The 26,317-nt window shown below is 37.0% G+C and overlaps 1 protein-coding gene across 5 annotated transcripts in view; it reads right to left on the minus strand.

The window, feature by feature from the left end:
* The window catches only part of DOP1A (DOP1 leucine zipper like protein A), a gene marked incomplete at both ends in the record, with an annotated part of 50,342 nt that overhangs the window by 6,186 nt on the left and 17,839 nt on the right, over positions 1-26,317 (minus strand). For 4 of the 5 annotated variants that reach the window (XM_079549904.1, XM_079549902.1, XM_079549905.1 and 1 more), the window contains 22 exons: positions 113-277; positions 1,156-1,211; positions 2,367-2,503; positions 3,642-3,794; positions 4,224-4,285; positions 4,639-4,788; positions 4,896-5,005; positions 5,555-5,634; positions 5,897-6,041; positions 7,581-7,647; positions 8,125-8,229; positions 8,698-8,753; positions 9,342-9,476; positions 10,464-10,589; positions 12,676-12,858; positions 13,480-13,591; positions 13,689-15,674; positions 16,337-16,600; positions 17,870-17,970; positions 21,305-21,457; positions 23,248-23,522; positions 25,670-26,294. In XM_079549904.1, coding sequence (XP_079406030.1) covers positions 113-277; positions 1,156-1,211; positions 2,367-2,503; positions 3,642-3,794; positions 4,224-4,285; positions 4,639-4,788; positions 4,896-5,005; positions 5,555-5,634; positions 5,897-6,041; positions 7,581-7,647; positions 8,125-8,229; positions 8,698-8,753; positions 9,342-9,476; positions 10,464-10,589; positions 12,676-12,858; positions 13,480-13,591; positions 13,689-15,674; positions 16,337-16,600; positions 17,870-17,970; positions 21,305-21,457; positions 23,248-23,522; positions 25,670-26,294 — 5,246 coding nt within the window. The remainder of the gene's footprint in view (positions 1-112; positions 278-1,155; positions 1,212-2,366; positions 2,504-3,641; positions 3,795-4,223; positions 4,286-4,638; positions 4,789-4,895; positions 5,006-5,554; positions 5,635-5,896; positions 6,042-7,580; positions 7,648-8,124; positions 8,230-8,697; positions 8,754-9,341; positions 9,477-10,463; positions 10,590-12,675; positions 12,859-13,479; positions 13,592-13,688; positions 15,675-16,336; positions 16,601-17,869; positions 17,971-21,304; positions 21,458-23,247; positions 23,523-25,669; positions 26,295-26,317) is intronic. The other variant, XM_079549906.1, reaches the window with a different exon arrangement.

The raw sequence follows: 26,317 nt of genomic DNA on the forward strand, positions 1-26,317 counted from the left end.
GGAAGGCCAGAAATGGAAAGGAAATAGGAAAACGAAGGTTTTAAACAGCAGAATTTTACCAAGAGGCACAGTAAAACATTCAGAAACTCAGATAATAGCATCTTCTACTCACATCTGAAATTGAGGAAGATTTTCAGATGGTAAAGCTAAGGCCAAATCCAGAAATTTGCAAGCAGACAGGTACAGATTCAGCCATCTCTGGCTATTGTAGGATGTGGAGAAACCATTGCCCCCTGTGTACGTTGTCTCCAGACCAGCAACAGATGGGCCAGAAGTCCTAAAATAAAGTACCACAGACAGGTGAGCCGATGTTGCCTCTCACTCTATGGGCCAATCCTCCGGTGTTTGCTCTTATAAAGATTAAAAACATTTTACTTCCCAAAATAATCCCAAATGCATAAATCAAAATAGAATATTGCATGGTTATGCTATTGCTGGAGTTTTGTAAGAGTGTGTGTATGTGTATAAAAATCATATAAATATGTATATAAAAATACAAAAATATATTATGCTGTATCTGATTCCTGTCAGTCATCAAAATTAAGGAGCTTTAACTTGGCAGCCAAGTGGACTTTATTTTACAGAATATTATTCAAAAGAATAAAGAGAAGCTAGGAAGAAAACAAAGAACAAGACTTGGGCACATATCTCTCTTTGTTCTTTTGAGAAATCAATTTCTATTGCTAGCATTGACTGAAAATGCATCATACTATGCAGAAGGTAGATGCAATAGAAATTAACAGTAAAACAAGATAGAAAGATCTCGTTCATCTTTGTACCTAACACTAGATGTTAACCTTTTTATTAAAGAAAAGTAACAACTTCACAATCTTATTCTAAATATACGTGTGAAAAGTCATGCCATGCCTATTTGAGTTGAAAAAGCAGTGTCATTTTACATGGAAGACACAAAGAACTAGCACACTTGTATTGTGTAAGTTACCCTAGATGTTTATGAACAAGTTAGAAGTGTTACTTTTGCTTGTTTGTTTTACTCTGGTTGTGTTCCTGGTACTGCAGTCAGACTGGAGTACTCTTCACTTGTACTTTTCATTTGGGCTTGGCAATTGTAAGACAAACTATTCTAACAAATGACAGCCCATCAACATGCCAGGACATTTAACAAGCTAGAAAAGTGGAAGTTCATAAGTTTACCTGGAAATGTCTTCGTCTGCAGTGAGCTCCTGCTCCATCAGTAAAAACACTTGCACCTGAAGACCAAATGTATTTTAATACAATTTTTTAATGGACTGCTACCCAGGAAAATGCTGTAGGGAGGTGTGAGTAATAACCCTTAAAGTTCTGAACAACAGTTCCTCTACTTCCATTCTTGGATGACAAAATAACTCCTGTACTGCAAGTGGAAATTGGAACCGATATGCATGTGGAAATTGAAACTCATATACAGTCTAAAGTAGCATAAAGACCTGACTCTTTTACAATCAGAATTTCCTAGAAAGGGAGCCCAGCAGAGAGCAAGACCTAAAGGAAATGACAATAAAGAATTATACAAAAAAACAGCCAAGCTCAGGTGTGAATGCCTGAAGATGACACAGTTTTGTCTGATGGAAACAGTTTCTTGACTGTAGCAGCTTACATAAATACCAGGGTACAACACAGAAACAAGAGAGCCACACTGTTCTCAGCTCTTAGCGGTTCTAGCAGAGTATAATGATATTTCTACTACTTATACTGCTTACAAGCTTAAAAACAAATGAATGTACTTCTTTAAATAAATAAGTAAATGCTCTTGATCTTTAAAATACTCCTTAGAGCTTTTCTAATTCATTGCTTAGATCAGTGGTTAACTAAGGGCTAGGTTAGGCACCAACAGATATCAGAAAAATCCCAAGTGATTCTGATTGCCAGTTTGTTAATGCCTGACAAACTACTTCACCTACAGGTTCATGGACCAATGTTGGATACTGAACACAGTCATTTGAGTTTTGGCTTTGGGAATAGGAATAGCTCTGAATGACCATTAACTACCAACGCAGCATGGATTCCAATTCTTTCTTTCAGAGTTTTCTCAGCTTTGTTGTTGGAGAAAAAGGGCGGAATGACCATGGAAGTAGCTACAAGGACTAGGAATGGTGGAAAAGGTACGTGTACATAAGTAGAAATTGAAGCAGGAACCACAAAGGTAAATACAAATTTAAGTCAGGAGACACCTGAACAGCTTCAGTAACATAAGCCAACAGGTGTTCTGTTTGGTTGGAAAATAAAAATAAGTTTTTTGTTTGTGTCTATTTTGTGTAGTTACATGCATAGCATCTAAATAAGATTTTTTAAAAACCATTATGGATATGGGTTTCATCTCCAGCTTGCACCAGTCTTCCAGATAACATGTGCTAACTGCAACTTACCAGTTCGGTGATCATTGTAGGCCAAAGAGAAGTAAGGTGCTGCGGAGACATTCTTAAAAGCAATACTCTGAAAAACAGGAACACTTGGGAATGAAGGGTGGGCACCTGTGGCAAACGAAGACTTTCTACCAATCTTTCTGAAACAAAAAGCCAAGAAAGCTTCCTCAGTTCAGAATAGTAGAGTAACTCCAGCTAGTATTTTCTTACTCCTGCATTTACTCTCACTTGCGTTGTTTTTGTTTTGTTTTAAATATTTTTCATTACTTCTTTATATTGACAGAATAAAGCTGTAGCAAGCAGCCACTTACACTGACAAGGAACCTCAGAACTGCAGTGTATTTTTATTAAACTTCTCCATTCCAAATGCAGTATTTCATCTGCTCATTTTACGCAGTTTCACTCGTTCCAGAAAAAGGAGTAAAGAGATTCCAAAAAATATAACAGCTCAAACAACTAAAATATATACTACTGAAAAAGCTGCATCATCACAGGATATGAAATATTATGCAAGGATAATACACTATTTAACTATAAGCACCATTGTGCATTCAATACGGAGGCAATAATTAAAGAAATTTTTCAGTCAAGCCAATACATTTACTTTGCAGTTCAGAGCAGCAAAACCATTTGTATCTTGAGCATAATAAATTAGCTTCTGACAGACTGGGAAAAACAAAACAAAACAAAAAACATCTCCAAGGAATAAACCCTGGAACAAATGTAATCAGGAAGATGATGTAACTGACTATCTGTGTGGAGGAAGAGATCAAGGTGCCTGCTTTGGTAGCATTAGCAGATAACATATCAAGAAGATGCCATAATTATTTGCATCATCTTAGAAGAAAACCAACCAGACTTCATTCCCAATCACGTAAAAAGGTCAGTTAAAGAGATATTCTTCAGCAATAAATGGGATATATATACGGAGCAGCAGATAAAAGTCACGAATTCAAAAACTCTTCAAGGTCAGATTTTGTATTTATCCCTAGTTTACCATGTCAAAGAGCACTTTTTGGGTGTCCGAGGACATTGATCAAGGTATAAAATGACAATAGAGTAAATAATCTGTTAGAGAACTGATAATGAAAGTCCATGTACTTTGTAATCATGTAAGATTAAAAGTGTTCTGAGGAAAATCTGTCGTAATTCCATACTCAGTATGCACAGATATTCATTCCAGGGAACAAATTTACCTGCTGTTATCCTGTTATACAAATAATTCCTCAGGCAATCAGATTCCAGAAGAACTCCATGAACTGCTACATTTTTACTGACCTTGTATATCTGGAAGGTATTTCTGGTATTGGTCTATCTCACTACTAAAAATTGCAAAAGCCAGTCTCTTCAGGAGCATAGCACGCTGTTCCAGCTCTGCTTCTCTATTAGCAAAGAGATTGAGAGAACTGCTCTGAGCCACAGCCACTCGTGCTGAAAGAGATAATGAGTAACACAGATTAAAATTAAATTTCCCTTTCGTTGCACTTAAAGGAGCAAATAACTCTTACATTCATTGCATTAACGTAGCTCAAAAGCAGCCATTAAGAAGATGCATATTTTGCAATTTGCATTCTTAAAAACTGTGATTTCAAATATACGTTTGAAAGAAAACTCATAGGTATACACAGTGCAGCTGGGCTTGGCTGCTCACTTCAAAAGATCTTATGTATGTATCACTAGAAACAAGTACTTGAAAGAAAGAAAGAAATATACTGGATAATTCAAATAAACTGGAATAAACACCAAACAAGTGCTTTCTTCAAAATACTTATTCCTCCTCCCAGCCCCCTCCCCTTCTTTTTTTCTTCCTCTAGAAGTTTCCCTTGGAGAAAAGTCACTGCTACATCACTGAATACTTACTCATCAAATCTCTGAATGTGGTTTTGTCGTGTGTCATCAAATTATCCATAATAGCTCTCCAGCTAAAAGAGAAAGATTTCACACAAGTCAAAAAAGTACAGGAAGCTTTTCTTGTTCTTTTAACGAATACCAGCTCCAAGCTCTCTACAGTACCACTTACATTGTACAGTTTGATTTGATCTGAAACTATAAATATTTATTGCTTTTTCTCACAAAAAATATTTTAAAAAAATCTTAAAATTGAAAAAAAGAAGAAGGAATACACATTAGGTAAATGAGTTTCATAATTCAAGTGGTAATCTACAACAGTACATCCCTCCATATTTCTCTCAATACAAGGCTGTTAGAAATTTTTGGTTTGCATACATAAAACTTGTAGTAATGCTCGATATAGGCAGCAAAAGAAAAGCCTTACTGGTTAACACAAGAAGCATCCATCTGGAAGAAGGTAGAATCCATGAAGAGATCAAATGCTTCCTTCTTCCATGCTCTCCTTGTATACTGATACCCACTAAGACTGCTTAATAACTGAACACAGGCTCGATAGCTGGATGCATTGTGAGCACTAAACAAAATAAGTCAACAGGAAAGAATTGTAAATTGTTGACAAACACTCATCAAATTTCAACTGGCTGTTGAGATCTACATATATTGAATACATTCTAAAGATACCTGTGATTACGGAGGTAGGGTACAACATAGTGCATGATATTTACAAGCAAAGGAATAACCCTCTCCTTTTCATCACTGTAGAAAACCATATCCAAGAGATGAGCCAAAACCTGCAACAGGTGGAAGTTATGTTATTCTGCATTCTCAAACTACCTTTTATTTACTACTCAGCAACTTACACTATAATGTCCTTCACTGAACATTCAAGTTTATGATAGAACTGATCACATTTCAGGTACTACACAAAATCCAGAAGTATAAATGTCCCTTAATTTTTTTTTAGAACAAACAAATATTAAAACACAGAAGCATCAGCTCTTGGACAAATAATTCCACAAAACAACCTGTGAAAGAAAAATTCCAAGGACTGACTGTGATTATCATTAGTAAATAACACAAAAAAAAAAATCTATTAACAGGCAAAGTCTTCCAGCAGAGCAGCAACCCATACCACACATCTGAAAAGGCACACTCTACTTCACATTAATCTCATTGTGTATTTATAACCGGCTTCATAACAAAGTTTCATTTATTGTTACACGACAGGAACCAGAATCCATTCACACCAGTGTTTCCCATCAAAGCTCATTCTCCAAGCCCTTCACAGCAAGAAAAGATTATTATAAGGCAGTATTTATTACACTTGAGGAAATACTTACCTCAGAAAGTAGGGTCAATGCATGGACACTATAAACTGATGGAGTTATGCTTGAAGTTTCCATTGCTGGAGACAACATATCTAGATGAAGACAACAGTAATGAAGTCCAAAGTTATTTTTCTCCAGCCATTATTCACCTTGTAAGTGTATTTTAACAACATACGTTTTGAAGGTATACAGACTTCACCAGATGCACTGTGTAAGGAATAAGGCTTCAACAATACTGAAGCATTTTTAATGTATTCAAGTATGGTAGAGCTGTCCTCTTTGTTCATTCTGGTGTGATAATTAATATTTATTTAAAAGTTTCATTTAGGATAAAAAGGATGAGAACAAAACTACCTTCAACATCTGATTCTAAGTTGTTTCCATCAACCATAATCTTAGGGGAAGGCTTGACCTCTAAGTTCCGTCTTAACCAAGTAGTCTGTTCCAATGAAGAACCAGCAATGGCCCCAATAGCGTCCACTATCTTGTGTGTTACATCCTGATGAAAAAAACAAACAGGCTTTTAGGAACTTTCAGCGAAAGAACTACATTATTGTCCTGACAGATGTTTCTGTAGAAAACCTCTTCACCACTTAGGTAAAGGACAGCTTTAAAAATCACTTCTAAATACTGCTCAGTTCATTCTGTGATTAAGAACATCACAGAAAATGAGATAGTCTTCAACAGATTATGAACAGTACTAAGTAGAAGACACTAGAGATACGCTTAAGAGTACAGAACTGATACATGAGGTAATTCTAGTACATTCAAGAAAGCCAATAGAATAAAAATCTGTGCTGAATACATCCTCCTGTGAGAAAGGTGGACTACAGTGTTCTCATAAAATCCCTTCTAACCACATGCACTGACTACAGCTCTGAACACACAGCTGGCTGTGGCAGCAACATTCTCATCATAAGATAAGAAAGATACTGAAAGAGAAATGTAAGCTTTGATCTACTGGCACTTCTAGTATTTGGACAACAGTAGGAAACTGCATTCTGTCTACGAACAATTGCCTAACTCAGGATGGACTCTGCATGTTTTCCAACAGGACGTTATCACATCATCTTGTAACTGAACCACAGGCATATCTAACCAAACACTTTTGCTTGTTAACCAAGAAAAATGTTAATTAGTAATTAGGTACTTGGGAACAAGCCACAGCATAATTTCAACATGAGCATATGAATGCATGCTGCTACATACATATTAAAACAAAGTTCAGTATTTTAATAATAACAGAACTTCTACTGTGAGAGGGAGAAAATAATTCCTGTATGCCCTTCTCCCCATTAGAATTTTTCAAGCTATTGTTTTAAGGAGAAAAGAGTTTAGGAAACCTAGTAAAAAAGAATATTTTAGGAACGAAAAATTATGACAAAATTAAAAGAACAGGCAAGGCCCTGCTGACTAGAAACATAAAATAAGAACACACACAAAGAGAATACACAAACACTTAATTGGGGGAAATAAATATTAAATAAAACAGCAAAGAGCACATTGCTTCAAGGCAAGTTTAATAAAGGCTGTTCTATTACAAACACATTTTTGATGTCTATCTCTCAGTCTGCGTTCCAGCCTCACAACCCTTTGACTACTGACCAGCTCTCCAACAGTTCCCACCCTCTGCCTTTTCCACATCCCCCAGTGACCTTCCCCTGCAGCCCCCTCTCGCTTCCCAAACTGTTTCATTGGAAAACTGGCAGCACCTGGCTGCTGTCTCTCCCTGCAAAGGGTTACTAATCAACTCCATGGAGCAGTCAATTTTCTGAAGGTATAATATTTTTCAGGACGTGTTAGCCCAAAATTGAGCATCAGTCCCTGGACAGATAGAAAATTTTCTTCAGAAGTTACAATAAATAAAGCATTGAACTAATAAGTGAAGTTTATCTATTAATTGTCTTATTAATTGCTTAAGGAATACACTTATAGAGAGAAATCTCTTGAGTAAAGTCCTGTCATTCAAATATTTCTACCAACTTCAGCATTTATTTCTCAATATTTTCAAAGAGTCAAACATGTAAAAATTTCTCACCTGAAGATCTCTTTGGTCTTTCTTATTCTCCAGACTTGGATTTTTCATAATAAACTCATTAAGAACACTGAAAATAAATTGAAGTAGACACGGATTTTATAATACGTTATTCAGTTATTTTGAAACCCAGGGCAAATCTGAATCAGTACAAATTCCACACATTTATACTGAGCTTCTTTAGAAGCTTCTTCTTCATGGAGAAGAGAAAGCTCACGGGACACCTCACTGCAGTCTTCCAGTATTTAGAGGATGCTTAGAAACAGATAGGAGACAGGTTGTTTTTTCATTGGGCAGATAGTGATTGAACAAGGGGGAATGGCTTTAAACAAAAAAAAAAAAAGAAGGGAGGTTTAGGTTAGATGTTAGGATCCTTGGAGGCACTCAAGGCCAGCTTGGATGCAGCTCTGGGCAGCCTGATCTGGTGGGTGGCAGCCCTGCTCACATCATGAGGGTTAGAACTGAATGGAATTTAAGGTCCCTTCTGACCTCAGCCATTTCATGCTTCTATGATTCTTTGGAAACTGCAAACATCAAGTGCACTTACCCAAGTATGAGGAACTGTCCTGGAGCTGGAAGACCAACCTGGATGGAATCCTTCAACAGAAGTAGCAGTGCTGCCCAACTATCCACTAAGCTGGTCACTGGAATCCTGAAATATAAAACAATGACAGCAATAAAAATAGCAATGTCTTGCTCAGGTACTCCCCAGACATTTCTTTTTACCTCACAATTCTCCTATCAGATAATGTTAATCAACACGTACACAAGTTTCTGTGGGATTGTTTTTTTTCCCCTGCTTATTATTAGGGAGCAACACCAGGAAAAGGAGCAAGAAGGAAGAACAATAAAAACAAGATTGGTGTAGAACCAATGGATTATAGCACAATTAACATCAGTTTTCCTTATGCTGCAAGGAGATTTCCTGCAGGATTTTTAGACATGGGAAGAAAGATGATACAGGATCAGGAAACTCACAAAACCCCTTTTTATTTTTTTATAATACCTTCAATTCAAAACGATTTATATTGAAGTGGCAATTTATCTTCCTAGAGGTTATAAAACATTCAGATTATCCACCTACCTCTGTCATCAAGACACATTTAACTTTTCGTCTTACCTTTGAGTATAAGCATAGAAAAACTGCAACATGCAGACTTCCAGTGAAAGATGTTTCTGGGAAAAAAAGATATGAAAACTGTCAGAAGAACAAACTGACTTACTCCTCTCTTGCTACAGCAAAAATGAAAACACTATGTTATCGCAAGATCTGAAGATGCAACTTAATTAATTAACAGGGTTTTATGAATATCTATTGAGGCATCTCTATAAAATTTGGAGAGGCCTTCTCTAGAAAAATCAGAGAACGCTATTCAGAAAACCTGGAAAGATAGGTTATAATGGATATAAATTTGACAATTGCCTTAAATTTTTAAAATCTCATTTCTTTAACATCCTAAACCCTATGTGTTGTGTCAAGAAGTCAGTTCAAGAAACAAAGTAACCCTCATGTAAGTAACCTATTGCTACAAAACAGTTAGTACAGAAGCATGAAACAGGACTTTAGAGTTGTTCAAAAAATGGTATTGACTTAATGGCTTCCCTCCAAAAGTTGATCCATCTACAAGATATTCAAAATTCCTGTACTTACTGTGAGAATAACTATTTGCTCAATATTGCTCATGAAGTATCTATATTATCAGTGTCCTAAGTTCTGGTAAGAAGACATTAAATAAACAAACAGCACTTCCTCAGTTTACATACCTTGTCCTTTGCTATGGCTGGAGGCTGCTTCAAAACTTCCTTCACTGTTTGTATAACAGTCTCAGTTCTCATAACACTGATAGACCGAACTAGCTCAACCAGCAGAAGCTGTTCTTCACCTGCTGTAGGTATAACCTGGAAGAATCAGATACGTTGCATTATCATCACATAGCCTATATTAAGATTAAGACATTTTGCCTCATGGGCTTGCTTCTGAAGTAAATGGAATGAGACCAACTATATGGATGGAGGAGAAACAGGATCCTGATCACAAATGCTTTGCAGAGCATCATGTTTTTACAGTCTACAAAGCATCTTTGGAAGTTGTCTTTCCTGTTCATGGTGCTTTTAAGAAAGCTCTACAAAGGAGTAAATTTCTAGGAAGCAAAGAACAATATTCTGACAATTTAAGAGTTGAAATATAAATAGCTACACTTGATATGTTAGAGGCAACTTTACAGTAGGTTTCTAGCCAGGGCATGATACAAGTCAAAAGCTTCTACAGAATCATCACCAAACAGAGTATTATGTTAAAAAGACGCACTACAGAGGTTGAGAAGGGCAGTGAGGCAGAGAACATAAGTTCTGCTGCAGCATCTGTGATAATTACATAAATAAAACCAGAAGTATAACATATATGCAGCAGCTTCATAATTGTGGCTTCAAAAGCAAAAAGGCAGCTAATATTCTATTTGAGCAAATCTGGACAAATAAAAAGGATAGAGATTAAACTCTGACATCTGACTATGAATACAGTGAACTATAACTCGTTCAACAAAATCATGCTTTTGACAGACTGTGGCTGTCAAAATAGGATATATGAACAAAAAAATCTCAACTATTTATCAGGGCATTTATGTTGCATCTGCATTACTAAGTCTGTGAACAAATTGTTACTTTCTAGTTTTGCTATGGTGCAGCTTTGCTGGCACACATAGTTTTTGAGTCTAAAAAGGTATAGGAAAAAAATGCAAGGTTTTACACTGGTAATTCCCTGAAGGTACAGATGCTAGTTAAAAATATTTTCCATTTCACTAAAATGCTGAAATCTGAGCCCTATCATTTTTAAATCACGTAAAGCTATCACTACTATTTGAAGGGATGGTGTTAATATAAACATACCTTTGTTCTGGAAGTGTTTTTATTTTGTTTCCTTTCATTCCATACAAATGCAATGGCAGCCATGAAGTGAACACCATGATTCATTGAAATTGGTCCCAACAACTCAAGAATCTGTTGCCTCAAATTCTGAAACATGAAATAACACCAGCATTTAGATAAGCACTCCTGCATTACGTGTAGAACAACTGGCACTAAAGCCAGACTTGGACAGCAACTATCACTAATTTTTTTGTGACAATGGAAGAATGCACTCAACAGGGTTCATAAAGCTCTGCTTTAGATGTGGTACTCTTCAACCATTTTACTAATGACTAAGATGAAGGAAGAGAAAATACACTCTGTAAATTTGCAAATGATAATGAAGAGGGAAGAGACTGAAAGGAAAATACAGAAATCAAAGTGATCTGACAAATTGGAAAAATGTCCTGAAAAAGGTAGACTACAGTAACAAACTTGAGCTTTGCATGCAAAGGGAGAGGAAAAACAACTAATTATTCAGGATGAAAAAGTATTTAGATAGCAGTGCTGCATAAAAATAAAATTTCTGGATTACAGCAGATCACAAAGTCACTGTGACAACTTCGCAAGGGAAGAGAAAAAGAAGAGCATTCATAAACAGCAGCACTTCATGACAGACATATTATATTTACCCTGAAAGAAGATACCATGTACCATGTCCAGTTTTGGACACCTTACTTCAAGAAATGTACACAAGCTGAGAGAACTCAAACTATAAAAAACAAGAAAGATTAGTGATACAGAAAGTGACCTATAAGAGGAAGAAATGGGTATGTACAGTCAGGAGATGAACATTAGTGGAGACATATCTATCAACTGTGTATGAGAATTATGAAGAAAGAAAACATTTGCATCTACAAATAAAGATAGACTTTATTGTAAGTGAGATAAAAATTAAGTAGTAGGAAAAGAATTATATAAAAAAGAACACATTATTCTAAGAGTCTGAAATATTCATTATTTAAATTCTCAACAGCATGTGTGTGCCATCCTTCTTTAGGCAAGTTTGGGTCAGAAAAAAAGAGCTTTTGTTTTCTTACGCTACTTTCTCATCCTGTCCTTCATCCAGATTTTTTTTTATGACAGAAATATTTCTGAGAGAAATGCACTTCATCTGTTTTCTGAAAGTCATTTCTAGTCTGGCCACATACATTCAAGCAGAAATTGTATAAGCCTGCAAGAAATTGTTATACAGAATCCTGGAGTTTGAGTGTGCACTTGCCACAAGTGTGGTTGCCAGGCTTAAAAAGGATTTCTTCATGCATAGCACATGTTGGGTGTTCTGTTGAATACTATGGATTTGGGCAAAATAAAGAAAATCTGGGATTTACAGAAAAGTTCATGTTGAACTGGAGTACAAAAGCTTTTCTTATTTTCACAGAAGCAGTGTATATCATGTGCCTTCCAGAAGTACAGACTCTTCTCCTGCCATTGAGTAGGAAGCCCTACTGGAAGTCCAAATAGAACCACAGATAACGTTTGTGGAAAGACATGCAGTCTTAAGACAAGGAGTTATGACTCCTTCAGCCTGAATGACAAAGGTTGAAAGGGATGTAAAATAGAATCATCAAAACCAGTACTTGGTGTATTTGGACTAACTATGAGGAAAACATTTTTAAACATTTCAGATTTAAATGACAATTTCATATTTAAGAATGTGCAGCATTAGAAGTCTGAAGTGCTTCCAATAAGAGCCCTAGGCAGCATTCTCAGTATGGTCCTACTTGATTCCCTACTTAGATTGTCTTCTAGATTACAGTTGCTGGCTTACTGCTTGCTAGGATATTTCTTCTCCCCATGCATAGTGACATCACTGTATGGACACTGAATAAACAAAGGAACTAGTTCAAAAATGCCCAAGTTCGAGGTATTATAAGAGGAGAGCTCTCTTACTAAGATTTTAGATGAGTATTTCACATCTCTTGAAGCATAAAAGGGTGGCTGAAAAGGCTCAAGTATTATTCAGGATGGACGTAATTTTTTTTTGTAGAAAAACAGGGGAGATTAATTGTTGTCAGCTGGTAATATTTAAAAGTAGATTCAATACCCATTTATGAAAGCCTTGTTTTTGGGAGGATGGGTAGATTAGGACAAACGTGTTAAAAGCCAGTTTACATTTAAGAGATGCAAGTGGATTTATTTGACAAAAAGCATTTAGGAACAATTTAAATGATGTTATCCCTGATATTCTGACCTTTGTTGACCCAAGATTAATAGTGGTAACGGACGCAGCAGCAGCAGCAGCAGTTTTCTCTGAGGAGTCTGCTAGGTGAAGAATGTTCCACAGCAACGTCACAGAAGACATGATCATATGCAGGATAGACAGAATCCCATTGCGTGCTTCAATCAAGTGCTTCTGATCTACATTAACCAAAAGCTAGTGGATTTCAGAGGAAAAGAGGAGAAAGAGTATTAAATATCTACATTAAACAACATTAATAAAATAGCATAAATTGAGACAACGTACAAGAAAGCTCTACATCTTGATTTCTTTTCCAAAACACTGTTCCAATGATTTGTACAGTATGCACAAGTTGAGTCTATCAAATAAACAATTAAAGAATCTTTTGATTCTCAGTCATTCAGTACGGAATGCATTCTGAACACGTGGTACATGAACATGGGATGACTACAGCAATTTTGTATCTTGTCAAAGTCTTTGCAAAACATTTATCTCAGAATTTGAGATTTGCATGTACAAACAGTTTTCAGTTATTTCTAAATGAAAAGGCAAATAAGAACAAAAATAAAACAACAAAGGAAAAACAAGACAGCAGAAACGGGAGGACAGAAGTGTTGTAGAATGTGGATCCAGTTTCTAAGAGACTATGAGATCAAAAATGTTGCTTGACTAAGAGAAAAAAAGGAATATAAAAAAGAAAAAAGATAGTATTTTGATACATTGCATGATGAATACAATCCAGTCAGAAACTGTCAGACAGATATCAGCAAGGAAATACACTGCACAGGAACCTCTCACATGACCAAGTAAGTTTACCTGATGATACTGTGTTGATGGATCTAGGAGGCAGTAATGAATTATTGTTGTAATCCCTTCCAATAACGTAAGAACCATATCTGGAGGAGTGACTGATGCCATCCAAATAGGTCTAAAACAGATAATACAGTTTTTTAAATGAGTTTCTCAAAGCAATTCAACACAATCAAATACATTTTACAAGATTATATGCCTCTACATACACATACCTATTATCAGATAATCCTGTTTCATATTTATATTGTTGAATTAAATTATCTAAGTTCCTGCAGAGCTGAAGAGTCACAGAAACAACCACCCTCTGAAGAACTTTTCCCATGTAAGGCAAAGTGGAAGTGATAAGGCCAATCCACTGAGGATGCATTTTACAGGCACAGTGCTGATGTAAAGCTCTTATCACTGCACAAAGAAACATGCCTTGGCAGGTTATTGGCTGGGAATGTAAATACTGAAGAGAAGTCATTGGCTGCTGGGGACCAATGTGCTCCAAGTCTGTTATGACAAAGTCAAAGCCTGTTTCGTTCTCCTCAGGCACAGTCATTACTTTATGTTCCAGCACAATCAGCCGTTGAAGTACTTTTAGAAGCTGCGACTGTAGAGTACTGCCATTGTCAAATTCATCTTCAGAGAAATTTATAAGGCTGTCTTCAGAAAAACCTTCTTCTACAGCCACTATGTTTTTTCCAGCCATCTTTTCACTGTGCCATTTCTGCGCGCTAAAGATAGACGAGAGCAGACAATGCAGGATCACTTTCTGAACCTTGCACTTAGATAACATGTCCGAAATGAAACTAGGAAAACCCTTTGCAGAGCTTTCTATAACTTTTGCCAACTCAGCAAAGAGAAGCGTCAAAATTTCTATACTCATCATTTGCATATTACGGTTTCCTATTAGATCTGTCGAGGTCACTTTAACATGAGTAGGGTAGTGGCTCCGCATGTAATACAAACACAAGGAGATAAGAATTTCTATGTACATAGAACTCCGAAAGTTATGGTTCGAATCAACCGGGATGTGACTGTAGAAATCCTTGCCCATAACAGATATCCGATGCCTGGCTAGAAGATTCTGGAGCAGTGATAGCTGAGGAGTGTATGCATTGTTGACACTGGTAGTAGAGATAGCGCTTACAAAAGCTGAAGGATTTGTTTTCAGAATTGCTTTAATTGCAGAAAAAGCATACAAAGTTCTTGAAGAGTCATACAGCTGAAGATAAAGCAGCACATGTTGATACAACGGATGGATATTAAAGTTGGGAGATTTCCGCATTCCTGGGGAACCCACATCACTTTCAATTTCTGAAATTTCTCCTTCCCCACAACTGTACCAGTTTTCTAAATCAAGACCATCACTGAAGAACACATTTGTTTGTTTAAGCTTCTCTGTTTGTGCTTTCTTCTTCTCCTCATCTTTTTTTTTGGCTATTTTCACCTTTGGTTTTGCACCTGGTTGCTTACCAGCTTCTTTAACAATTGTTTCCTTCTCTGACATTTTTTCTGGTAGTTTTCCTTTGAAGTTGAACTGAATACTACTGTGGCTTCGCTTTCTGGACTTGGATTCTGTGGAAGTAAGAGTGAGATCAGAGAGGGATTGCTGGCTTGCTGTAATACAGGGTGAAGAGTTATTTCTTGAAATTTCATCTCTTAAGCTCTCAAGTCCAGTCTCAGTTGACGCTGATAATAACTGGGAGCTGTCATTACTAACCAAACTACTTTGGCTACTTTGAATATTTTGTTCTTCACTTTTAGTCACCTCTTCAGGATTATCCAAAGGACTGAATTTACACGAAATATCCTCAGAGAGGAGACTGTATTTAACTGGTTCATTCTCTTCTCCAAGACTGCTTACAACTTTGCATATAAGATCAGTAACCACTTGCTGCACAATTTCATCAGGTGAATCTTCTCTGAGAGTCTGAGAGCTATCTTGAGCACTCAGGCTTTCTGTTTCCACCTCATAACTGATATTATCTCCAGTAGATGACTGAGAGCAGCCTGAGTCAGAACTCTGCAGTATTTCAACCTGATTGTCAGGAAGGTCAAAATCAGACACAACCATTGGAATGGTCTCACTGCTGGTACTTAACAAGGAAAGTCTGTCACTCAGAGGATTGACAGTCAGGCTGAAGTTCTCCATTTCATCCATAGCAAGATGTTTTTCATTGCCTTCTTTAGGTATGATAAGTTGTCCTTGGCTTACAGGCACATGAGTAAATGCTTGAAGAGAAACAAACAATAAATATCACACACAATATTTTGTTTTTCAGAATAGAATTTAAAATTAAAATTTAGAATTTTAGCTATTATCAAGACTTCTAATTATATAAAGGCATGGTCAATAGATCTTTTTTTCTTGAAAGCAGAAAACATTAATAAGAAAGCAATATATCCGCATAAACCAAGCAAGATTACTTTAGTACTAGACCTTAGTAAAACAACATAATTCCCTCAGGAGAAATAACAGTCATACCTACTTGTGATTTAATTAAAAAATATATATATACAATAAACAGAAAGATATTTAAACTGAATCAGTATGTTTTCAGTCAGTTCCACGTTATTTGTTCTAATTCACAAAAGCATTTCACTTCTTTGCTAAGCTTCTACTGAATTCCGTAAGACATAAAACATTCTTTGCATGAGAATACGAATATATTGCCTTAATATAGTAGGGTAATTAAACTTCAAAAGCACTTGGGGCACCTAGATTTGAATTAAAAAACATGCATAAATGCATACGTAAGCAGCAGTCACACTTTTTTTTTTGCCATTTATGCTAAACAAAATTTGTATTTTAAATATGTAGATAGCAAATTAAAAAATTAACTAATGAACTTTGTAGAGTTTTCTTTCGTACATACCATCAGCACAGCTAAACTTCTGCATAAAGTGTTTTTCATTTTCTTCTTCAGGGTGATAAGGAGACTTAGTCCAGTAACACTCAGCCTGTACTCGCTGAACAGAAACTCGTTGAGTTTTTGGATGAAGAAGCAATAGGAGCAAAGGCTCAAGGACTCTTGCAATATCATGTCTTTGAAGTACTTGATTTAACCAAGCCTGTCCCACTGACCAAGTAGAACCATCCAAGCTGTTAAGGCTGTCCAGCATGATAAACAGAGATCTAGAACAGGAAGAAGAATGAACCTCACATATTCTGTACTATCCAGTGCTGCATTGCCTACAACAACCCAGTACAATCTCATTTGAATCTGACACATGACAAATCTCTATGCATTAGAACGTATTCCAGTATACTTCTCACATAAAACACCATTGTCTTTGGAACTCCACAATCCTAGGTTTTGCATTTTAGTTTAGTCTATTTAAGAAACTGCCAGGAAAAGCTAGTAATAAAGTCAGTTAACAATGCTCTTGCAGTAATAGTAGTATAGTCAAAGTATTTGTTCAGCTCTGAGCGTAGCAAGGTTCGTTGTCTATAAATGCTATCAGAGCACAAAACCATAAAATGCTAATTCACACAGTTACAACGAAAAGACGACAATTCATTAAAGGAACTTCTCTTCAAGAACTGACAGAAGTGTATTTGGCATTTCAGTTCTTCCTACCATTGTTATTTTCTTCCTTTTATAGTTTTAGCTTTTATTACCCTTTCCTAAATTGGGGGAAAATAATATGTATTTTTATATATAGGACTCCAAATTTTACCAACTGTTCCACATCCGCCAGTGATACAACTTCAGAAGCTCTTAGAACTAAGTACAGAATTTACCATCACTTCTGCAGTGAGTCACAGAATCAAGGCAAAGAGATAACCCTTTTAATCTGCTTCCTACAGTTAAGTATGCACTAGAAAAATCAAGTAAGGATTTTTCCACAACATTTATGTTATCTGAGGAAGATGAATCCAGTTCAAAGTCCAGATTATTCAGTTCTTTCTAAGGCAGCCTGACATCAGAGATCAGGAGATCCCTTGCTGTTTGTGTGACACTGTACATAAATCACAAATTAAACAAAAAACTTTTATTGCTAACTTGCAAATGTTCCTTAGTTTTTTCTTGTTACTTTCTGTTTTCATGTAATTCATTTTTGTGTGGACTTCTCTTGCCTTTTTTTTTAAAAAAAAAAAAAAAAACCTAAATCACAGTAAGAACTTAGATATTATGTTCAATATATAAATAGTGAACCACTCTGGGAATCAAGGCATTACGTGACCATTCCCTGTTCTACTCTATCACCAACAAAAAAAACTTAACAGCTTCCATAATCATCACTGCGAAAATTAGTTTGCTTAACTATTTTGTTTTCTTCCTTTCTGGCTCTCAGTAACATCGTATTTCATAAATGCTAAACATTATATGCTGCCAGTATGACTTAGTTAAAGCAATTTTGCCTCAAAACTTTTAACTGGATCACACTTGCCATCACTAACCTGTCAAAGGTACGGCCAAAGGACGATGACTTGTTAATATGAAGGTCACGAGTGAGATGCCATAGTACTGCAAACTTTGCATGAGCTTCCATTCTTATCTTCTGTGAATCAAATTATAAGTTAGATCACAGTATAGCAACTTTTGACAACAACTGGGCATAGAGCAATCTAAAATATCAAGTACGTATTTTTACCAACTTTATATATTCAAATCCTGTCTTCTAATAGTAAAAGCAATAAGAGAGAACATATATTTGTGAATAACATTAAAGATTGTCCCCTCTCTTCATCTTGACCTTGTCTGCCTTAGTTTTCAGGTATTTAGAATATTTTCAAGTCATACTCAATGTATTAACTTGAACAATACTCATCCTATTCTCATGAGTTACATGTCTCTTTTTTTCAGTTAGTTTATCTATATCTCCACTAGAACTTTGGTAAAGAGAGAGCAGGAAGAAACACACAAGCTGTTAAACAGCAAAACTCAAGGATACAGAAGCAGAGTGGCAGACAGAAAAAAATACTTAGGGGTAGTTAACCAGATTGTAGTGTCTGGAATCATGAGATTAAACACAGTAACCAAGGAAACAAGGGAATGAAAATGTGTTGGTAAGGGAGACATAAGAATTCCCTCGCTATAGATGATAGAATTTATCAAGAAGATACCAATTTTCACTAGGGAACACATAGTTTTGTTGTTGACAAAAAAAACACGATTACTACAGCAGATGACTTCCAATGACTGCTAGTAACTTGAAGAATATTTAATGGTGAAAATGGTATTAAACTAACAATTGTTATGCCTTTCTCTCTTCACTGCAGCTGGTCAAGGAACGAGTTATTGAGCAAAACTGTAAACAACAACAGTGAATGCCACACCATGATAAGAACATATGGGTAAATCTGTTAAAAATAGCTTTATTAAAGAGATAAGGAAGCTACTAATCACTTGCAGGACTGAACAAGCAAAGTATGAAAATCAGAATGGTCATGCTGAAAAAAAAAAATAAAATCAAATATAATCAGAGCTTAAACTAAGTTACCAAAAGTCAGACAAGATGCTGATTGAGATTTTCACTTGTTTCTTTGTGAAACTTACAAACATGAGACCAAATCACAAACTGTGATAACTGTGATGATCTGGCATACTTCCACACCTATTTTATAACATGCAGTTTAAGCTTTGCAACAACTCACATCTGCCACTTTAACATAAATTTTCAGTAAAAGCTACAAAAAATGAAAACTACAGTATGTACAAAACCCACAAAATGATGCACTGCATCAGGTGTTCATTAAAATAAATGAAACAGGACTTTGGAAAGAAAAGCATTTATTTAGAAAAAAATGCAATTTCTGGAGAAAAAAAAAAAAAAAAAAAAAGCTGCTGCAAAATCTACAGTTGCACAAAACTTTTTGCTAAAACTTGCTGAATAAAGAGAAAATTTCACTTCCACAAGGACTCCATGCAAGCCCTTACAATCCACGCTGGTAAGATGTAAGTTATTCTCCTCACTTTACATTTAGCCAAAATGACCAAATGTCCCACAGCTGTTCACAGACCAGTAAAATACTTTAAACTGTAACTCATCAGCAGTTTCATCAAAATGCCAAACTGTGAACTGCGGTGATTAACTAACTGGCTCACAACTGCTTTTGTTGACCTGGTTACCCCGGTAGAAAGGCAGAAAGGCAACTTCTGCTAAATGACACAACCTGAAAATTTCAGTGTATGTAAGCAAGGAGTGGCCTATAATTCATTCTGCTGGGGTTGTGAACACAGGTCACTTATTTAAGAATTTAAAGCACTAGCTAAAATGACAGCAAAACAGAAGCTATCATTATGATAGCCAAGGTAATTTTTAAAAAACAGCCAGCAGTGAGTCAAGCAACCTCTGAACAGCAAAAGAAAACAGGAGAAATCCACTGAGATGGATCAGGAGCAAACATGATAGCCTGTGTCAGCAGAACAAGAAACAGGACAAGCTGCAAAATAAGAACCACAAAACAAACACCTGTCATACAGGCAAAGAAGCAGCATTCTTTTCACTAAGAGGTTCTGTTCAAATTGTACTCCATGGCTGTTTAGAGGAGATAGCGATGGAAGATAAAGACCTTCAAGGAAAGAGAAGCTTTAGCAGCATACTGAAGAAAGGTACACAGACAACTCAGATGTCAGGTGCCACATCACTTAGAGAGGATTAGGCTAGCACCACATTTCCCATGGACAGATGGAAAACAAACAAACCCTAACAATTATTGTTACAGCAGTTTAGTAAGAAGCTTGTAGAACATCCAAATGTGAACACTCAGCATTCAACTCTTTCAATGATATAACTACAAAACAGAGGGGCTGCATAACTGTAAAGATTCTTCAATGAGGATACCTAGTTACTGTAACCTCCTTGCTTCCTAAAAGGAAAAAAAGAATCTCACAGGAATGCAAATAATTAATGAAGAGAAATGTCAGAAGAGGAAGCTCAAGCATACAGCACAGCTCTTGGGATCTGCAAGTAAAATACACTTACAAGCTACTCTTTTCTCTGATATTTACATTTGTTTTTACAGAAAGAACCATAATCAGATAATGCATGAATGGACAGAAAGACAAGAAAAGACTTGCTGCCAAAAAAGAGAAAGGATACATGGCAGAAGTGATACAATGCAGAAACAAAATAATACCATCAGACTCAGCAGACTCACTAAGTTTCTCACTGTAAGGAAAAGAACTGAAAGCAAATCTCATGCTTTAGATGGAAGACAGTGACAAACAGAAAGGCAGATAAGGAGGGCACCTTGACACAGAGACAGGGATCCACACAGTGCTGAGAGAAGAAATCAAAGCCCCCCCTATGAAAAAAGGGACAGACAAAGTAGTTTAAAAAAAAAAAAAATCCTCTTCTCTTTCTCCACATATTGTGAAGGTAAAGAAGGAGAAAAGCACAGACTCTACTTTAGACGAATTATTAGAAGAAGATACAAGAGTCAGGTGAAATAGGAAAGAGTATACCAGAGGTCAGAAAAAAAGGTGGTAAGGATGCAGCAAAATTAAGGGACCTTAAAAATAAAGAAGCTGTTCAGGGAAAGAGGAGTTGTTAGGAGAACTATCATTAAGAACCCTTTTTATGTATTTCTGAAACAGCAAGACAGCATGTAAACACGGATCAGATACAGAGATTAGGCTAAAATTTCTTGCCAGTGAAAATATAGGAAAGAAGGTCATAGTGTCAGGGTGGAAGAATCCAATATTCTGCATGTAAGATAAGAATATTTTTTAACATTTGAAACAAACTTTCCAACACAATGCAACATTCTTAAAATTCTGAAGTTCATTTACATCCTCCTCTGAGGTACCAAGTCCTTTTTCCAAATATATTTCGCTAGAATCAAACATACACATAAAGCCATCTTTCAGTAACCACACATACAACTTACCTTGTCTCTATGAGTCAGCTGCTGACTAATAACATCTTCACAAATGCTAGAAGATGGTACAAGGTTGTGCAGCTGGTAGAAGAGCTCCACACTCTTCTGATGATGCTGAGGAGTTCCATCACCCAACTGGTCCCAAAGAGTTAAAGCAATATGCTTTGGACATGAAAACAGAAGTTGTAAGAGAGACAAGTGAATGAGTATCATGCTTTGTTTTGAATCATAGAATCATAGAATCACAAGGTTGGAAATGACCTGCAAGATCATCTAGCCCAACCACCCTTCCATTCCCAGTATCACAAGCACTAAACAACATCTCGCAGCTCCTCATCCAGACGCCTCTTGAGCACTGCCAGGGACGGCGACTCCACCACCTCCCTGGGCAGCCATTCCAGTGCCTGACCACCCTCTGAGAGAAAAAGTTTCTCCTAATGTTCAACCTAAACCTCCTCTGGTACAACTTCTGGCCATTTCCTCGGGTCCTACTATTTGCCTGGGAGAAGAGGCCAGACACTTTTTCATCACAGCCTCCCTTCAGGAGGTTGTACAGTGCAATGCGGTCTCCCCTGAGCCTCCTCTTCTCCAGACTAAACAATCCCAGCTCCCTCAGCCGCTCCTCATAAGACTTGTGCTCCAGACCCCTCATCAGTTTCGTTGCCCTTCTCTGGACCCGTTCCAGGGCCTCAATGTCTTTCTTGCAGTGAGGGGCCCAAAACTGAACACAGTACTCGAGGTGCGGCCTCACCAGTGCTGAGTAGAGGGGGATGATCACCTCCCTGCTCCTGCTGGCCACACTATTTCTAATGCAGGCCAGGATGCCGTTGGCCCTCTTGGCCACCTGGGTACACTGTCGGTTCATGTTCAGCCCAGCATCAACCAACACCTCCAGGTCCCTTTCCTCTTCACAGTCATCCAACCACTCATCCCCAAGCCTGTAGCGCTGCATGGGGTTATTGTGGCCAAAGTGCAGGACCTGACACTTGGCCTAGGATCCAACACTTGGCCTAAAGTTTTGTTCTGAACTATGCTAAGTTCTATGCAGTTATGGGAAATGTATATGATGATGGCTTGTGACAAAGAGGCAATCTATAAAACAGTTCTAATTGTATGAACATACATAGCTATTTGAAACACTGCAATAGCTAACCACACAAAGAAATCCTGTTACGAGTCAGAACTCATAGGTATCTCCAGAAATAAATTTCCACTTGAAAATAATTAACTATCAATGCCTGAAGGGAACCTACACCCAGGAGGGGAGTAAACACTTCAAAAGGGCTGACAATTGCAGGACTAGGGGAAATGGATCCAAGTTGAAGGAGAGAAGATTTAGGTTGGATGTTAGGGGGAAGTTCTTTACAAGGAGAGTGGTTAGGCCCTGGAACGGGCTGCCCAGGGAGGTTGTGGATGCCCCGTCCTTGGACGTGTTCAAGGCCGGGTTGGACATGGTCCTGGGCAACCTGATCTAAATGTGTATGTTTGGTGGCCCTGCTAGGCAGGGGGGTTGGAACTACATGATCCTTGAGGTCCCTTTCAACCCGGGTGATTCTGTGAACTACATAACACACCCTGCTCCTGATTTACATTTGTAATTTACAAAAGGTAATAAAAAAAAGCGTGGTTTACCAGACTCATAAATCATGTATATCTATCTCCACTTCATACCTTTGCTAGTTAATGATTATGCTCAATCAGCTCTCACTTATGTTTGAACCCATATTTTTGAAAATAAGTATTCTCACCCAAGCAGCCAGTAAAACAATCACAGTGGGAAAAATTACTACATATGTTCATTTAGACATCAACACGGATTACAGCTGTTATCAGAACACTCAGCAAGGAAAACTTTTTTATCAAATCAAGAATGACTACATGGCAACAACTGTCAGTCCTCATCAGTCAAGAAAAAAGTATAAAGAAAGCATCAGTGAGTTGCTGCACAGTACCTTAAAGAAATCTGTCTTTTCAGCCATGTATCTCAGATTGCCTTGTGTAAGAGGAGGTCTGATAACCACAGCCACTCTTCCCTGGTTAGGGCTAAGAGGCTGAGCTGTTTCCACATTGTTCAAATTTTCTCCAGTGACGAGTGCTACAGATTGAGTCAATCCAACCAAGTCCATCACAAGGGAAATAGTTACACCCTGAACACTGAAATCACTCGCTTGCTTGCAAGCATTCATTAAAGTCTGAAGCCAAAGTGGGGGCTGCACTTGTTCACAGTCTGAAATAAAAATCAGAGATATATTTTTATTTAACAACAATTTTGCTGTGAATTTTTTCTTCTATATTTCACAGCCATCAGCACATTTGTACTTTATCTTTCATTTTTCAACCTTGTCACCAAACCTGTTTAGCAAAGTGCACACAGGAGAAATACTTCCTGATGTATCTGTCTGAAAAATTAGCTAATCAAGAACGTAACCTTGTAAGACTTCAAATATTTAGTAACTAAAAAACAGAAAATTTGAAGAAGGAAGGACAAAATACATTGTATAGAATTGCATCCACACAACTTCATACTTTAAGCAAAACTGTACTTTTCGTAGATGCATCTCTCTGCATTCACTGCCCATCCTCAGGGCGTTCTTAATCAGTAAATCATGTTTCAATAGTGCTGCTTATAGTCCGTAATAATTCACACACAAACACGAGTTGGTTCATACTTATTGTTTACATACACACAGAAACATATCCAAATCAAGCCTTTTCTGATAAAAAAAAATTGAAAGAATTTACTGGAAACATGTAAATGTAAAAGTATCTGCAAAAACTGATACTTTCAGTGTCAGAAAATTGATCCTACTGATGAGACTTTGCTTTCTGTGTTGGTTGTTGCTTTCTAACTGTTCCCACATTTAACACCACACACTATCCTAACAATCTAAGAGTTTTTCTCTGAATTCAGTGTCTTTATACACAGTCAACTCAAGTGAATAAAGCACCCCTCTATCTTAGGGATACCAAACTATTTTTTCTTAAACACCAGAAAGACTTCTTAATAGGTAAACAGTGCTACAATTACATAATATGTCTTCACGTATGCCTACAAGGCACAAATACAGCATCTACTTAAAATTAAGGTGATTTCTAATTTGTATAATAATTCTGCCAAATAATTTAGAGCAAAAATATAGCTAACAATCTCACATAACATTCTACTGTTAACAGATACAAATGTTGTTTTGAGACTGAAGATGTTAAAAATGGAATTGAGGCAATAATAGCACAGTTACTTGAGAAAACGAGAATGCAGCAATGGACAATATGCAAAATATAGCAGTACAGTTATATTCTCTCAATACAAGATTAATTTGGCTCCTTCACGTAAATAACTGATGACACTCACTACTGGTTAAAGGCAATAGAATCATCATCAATATAACTCAAAAGCATTTTCCAATCTCAGGAACCCTTCAATAATAACAGCTTCCACTGCAGTAAAGAAACATAGCAATAGATAAACAAAAGGCTGGTGCATGAATTACAAGAATTACCTTCTCCTGTTTTCCAGCCAGCCAGCAGCACCTATAGAAAGCAGAGCTCCCTGGAAAGCTTTACAGTCCCATTCTCACTGCTACTCCTGTCTGCCATTCTGCACAGTTTATGTTCACATCTGAAGCAAAACCAAACTCTTTTACAGTTAACCTCAACCACCTGCAATTTATGTGCACTCCTCAAAGACAAACTGCATAACAGACTCCAAATGCAACACTACAAATGAGAAAGCTCAGCTGGAAAATGAGCAATACAAATTTAAGACAATTAGCAAAGTGAATGGGATTCCTAGAAGTACTGCCTTCGTGTTCACGAGACATAAGTTATTATTCAAGTTGTATGGGCTTTCTCCTTTGGAATTCATAAGACAATGATGACCAGAAGTGTATAGAAATGTAATAAGCAGGTAGCTGATATTTCAAAGTTTCCTCAATCATCTGCCACAACACTCAATCATTCAATTGTAGGCTAGTAGTATTTGAAAAACAAACAAAGAAACAAACAAAAAAACCTCACCAAACCATTAATTACATATTTCATAGTCACATTATACAAGAGTATCACAAAACATTCCTGGATTCACTCAGTAAAAAGGAACACTTCAAAGTCTAGGTACTACTCTAAGGCTTCAGTTTGTATAATTTATATTTGTTACCCCAATTCTAATTGGTTTCAAATCCCATCCCAGCATTGTTCCTGAGGAAATCTATGAAGAAAGAGTTAATTTTCAAAAAGCAAACAAACTGATAAAGAAGGAAACTTGTATTTCTGAGGGAAATGGTAAACAGGAGCACACACAAAGAATTAACACAATTATTTTAAAAATGTTTTGAAAGCAAGAACTATAGAAATAAAGAACAGAGTCCGGCTTACCAACTTCAGGCTTGCCAGGATGTAATTCTGAAGTACGGTTTCCCTCAGCAATGTAAACGGGAAAGCTTGAACATTCAAGATAAAGCTGACAAGCAGCAACAAAGGCAGGAAGGTATTCTTTTGGTGAATTTTTCTTGTTCATTTTTTTCACCTTAGCATCTCCTTGTGATTCTCTATCCCATTTTGAGGTCTGTCCTTGCTCTCTAGCAGCGTCTACCAGAAGCTCTGCCCCTAAGGGCTGAGACGAGGAATTGCTCTGACTGATATACAGGTTGATAAATCTGGTTAGAAACTGTTGAACATACTCCAGACAACACTGCATTGCAGTCTTCTGTATCGTTTTCCCACTTCGAGTTGCTGTTCCCTGTGTTACTATGGAAGGAGGCTGTACAACAGTTTCCTCAGATCCCACGGTCGATGCTGTCTCAGTCTCTGAGGATGTGCTACCTATAATAGGAATGCCAGGTGCACCATGACCTTCATTTAGTGCTCTGTCAATGTCATCAGTAGTATCTGCCTGGTATTGTACAAACTCTGTGAATCCACTTTCTGATGATCGACTGCTTGGAGGATTTTCACCATCTTCAAACACATCATTAGGATTCTCGAGAGAAACGGATGGCACCTAATTAAGATAGAAGTTAAATG

This window comes from Tetrao urogallus, assembly GCF_951394365.1.
Source record: "Tetrao urogallus genome assembly, chromosome: 2".
Lineage (NCBI taxonomy): Eukaryota > Metazoa > Chordata > Aves > Galliformes > Phasianidae > Tetrao > Tetrao urogallus.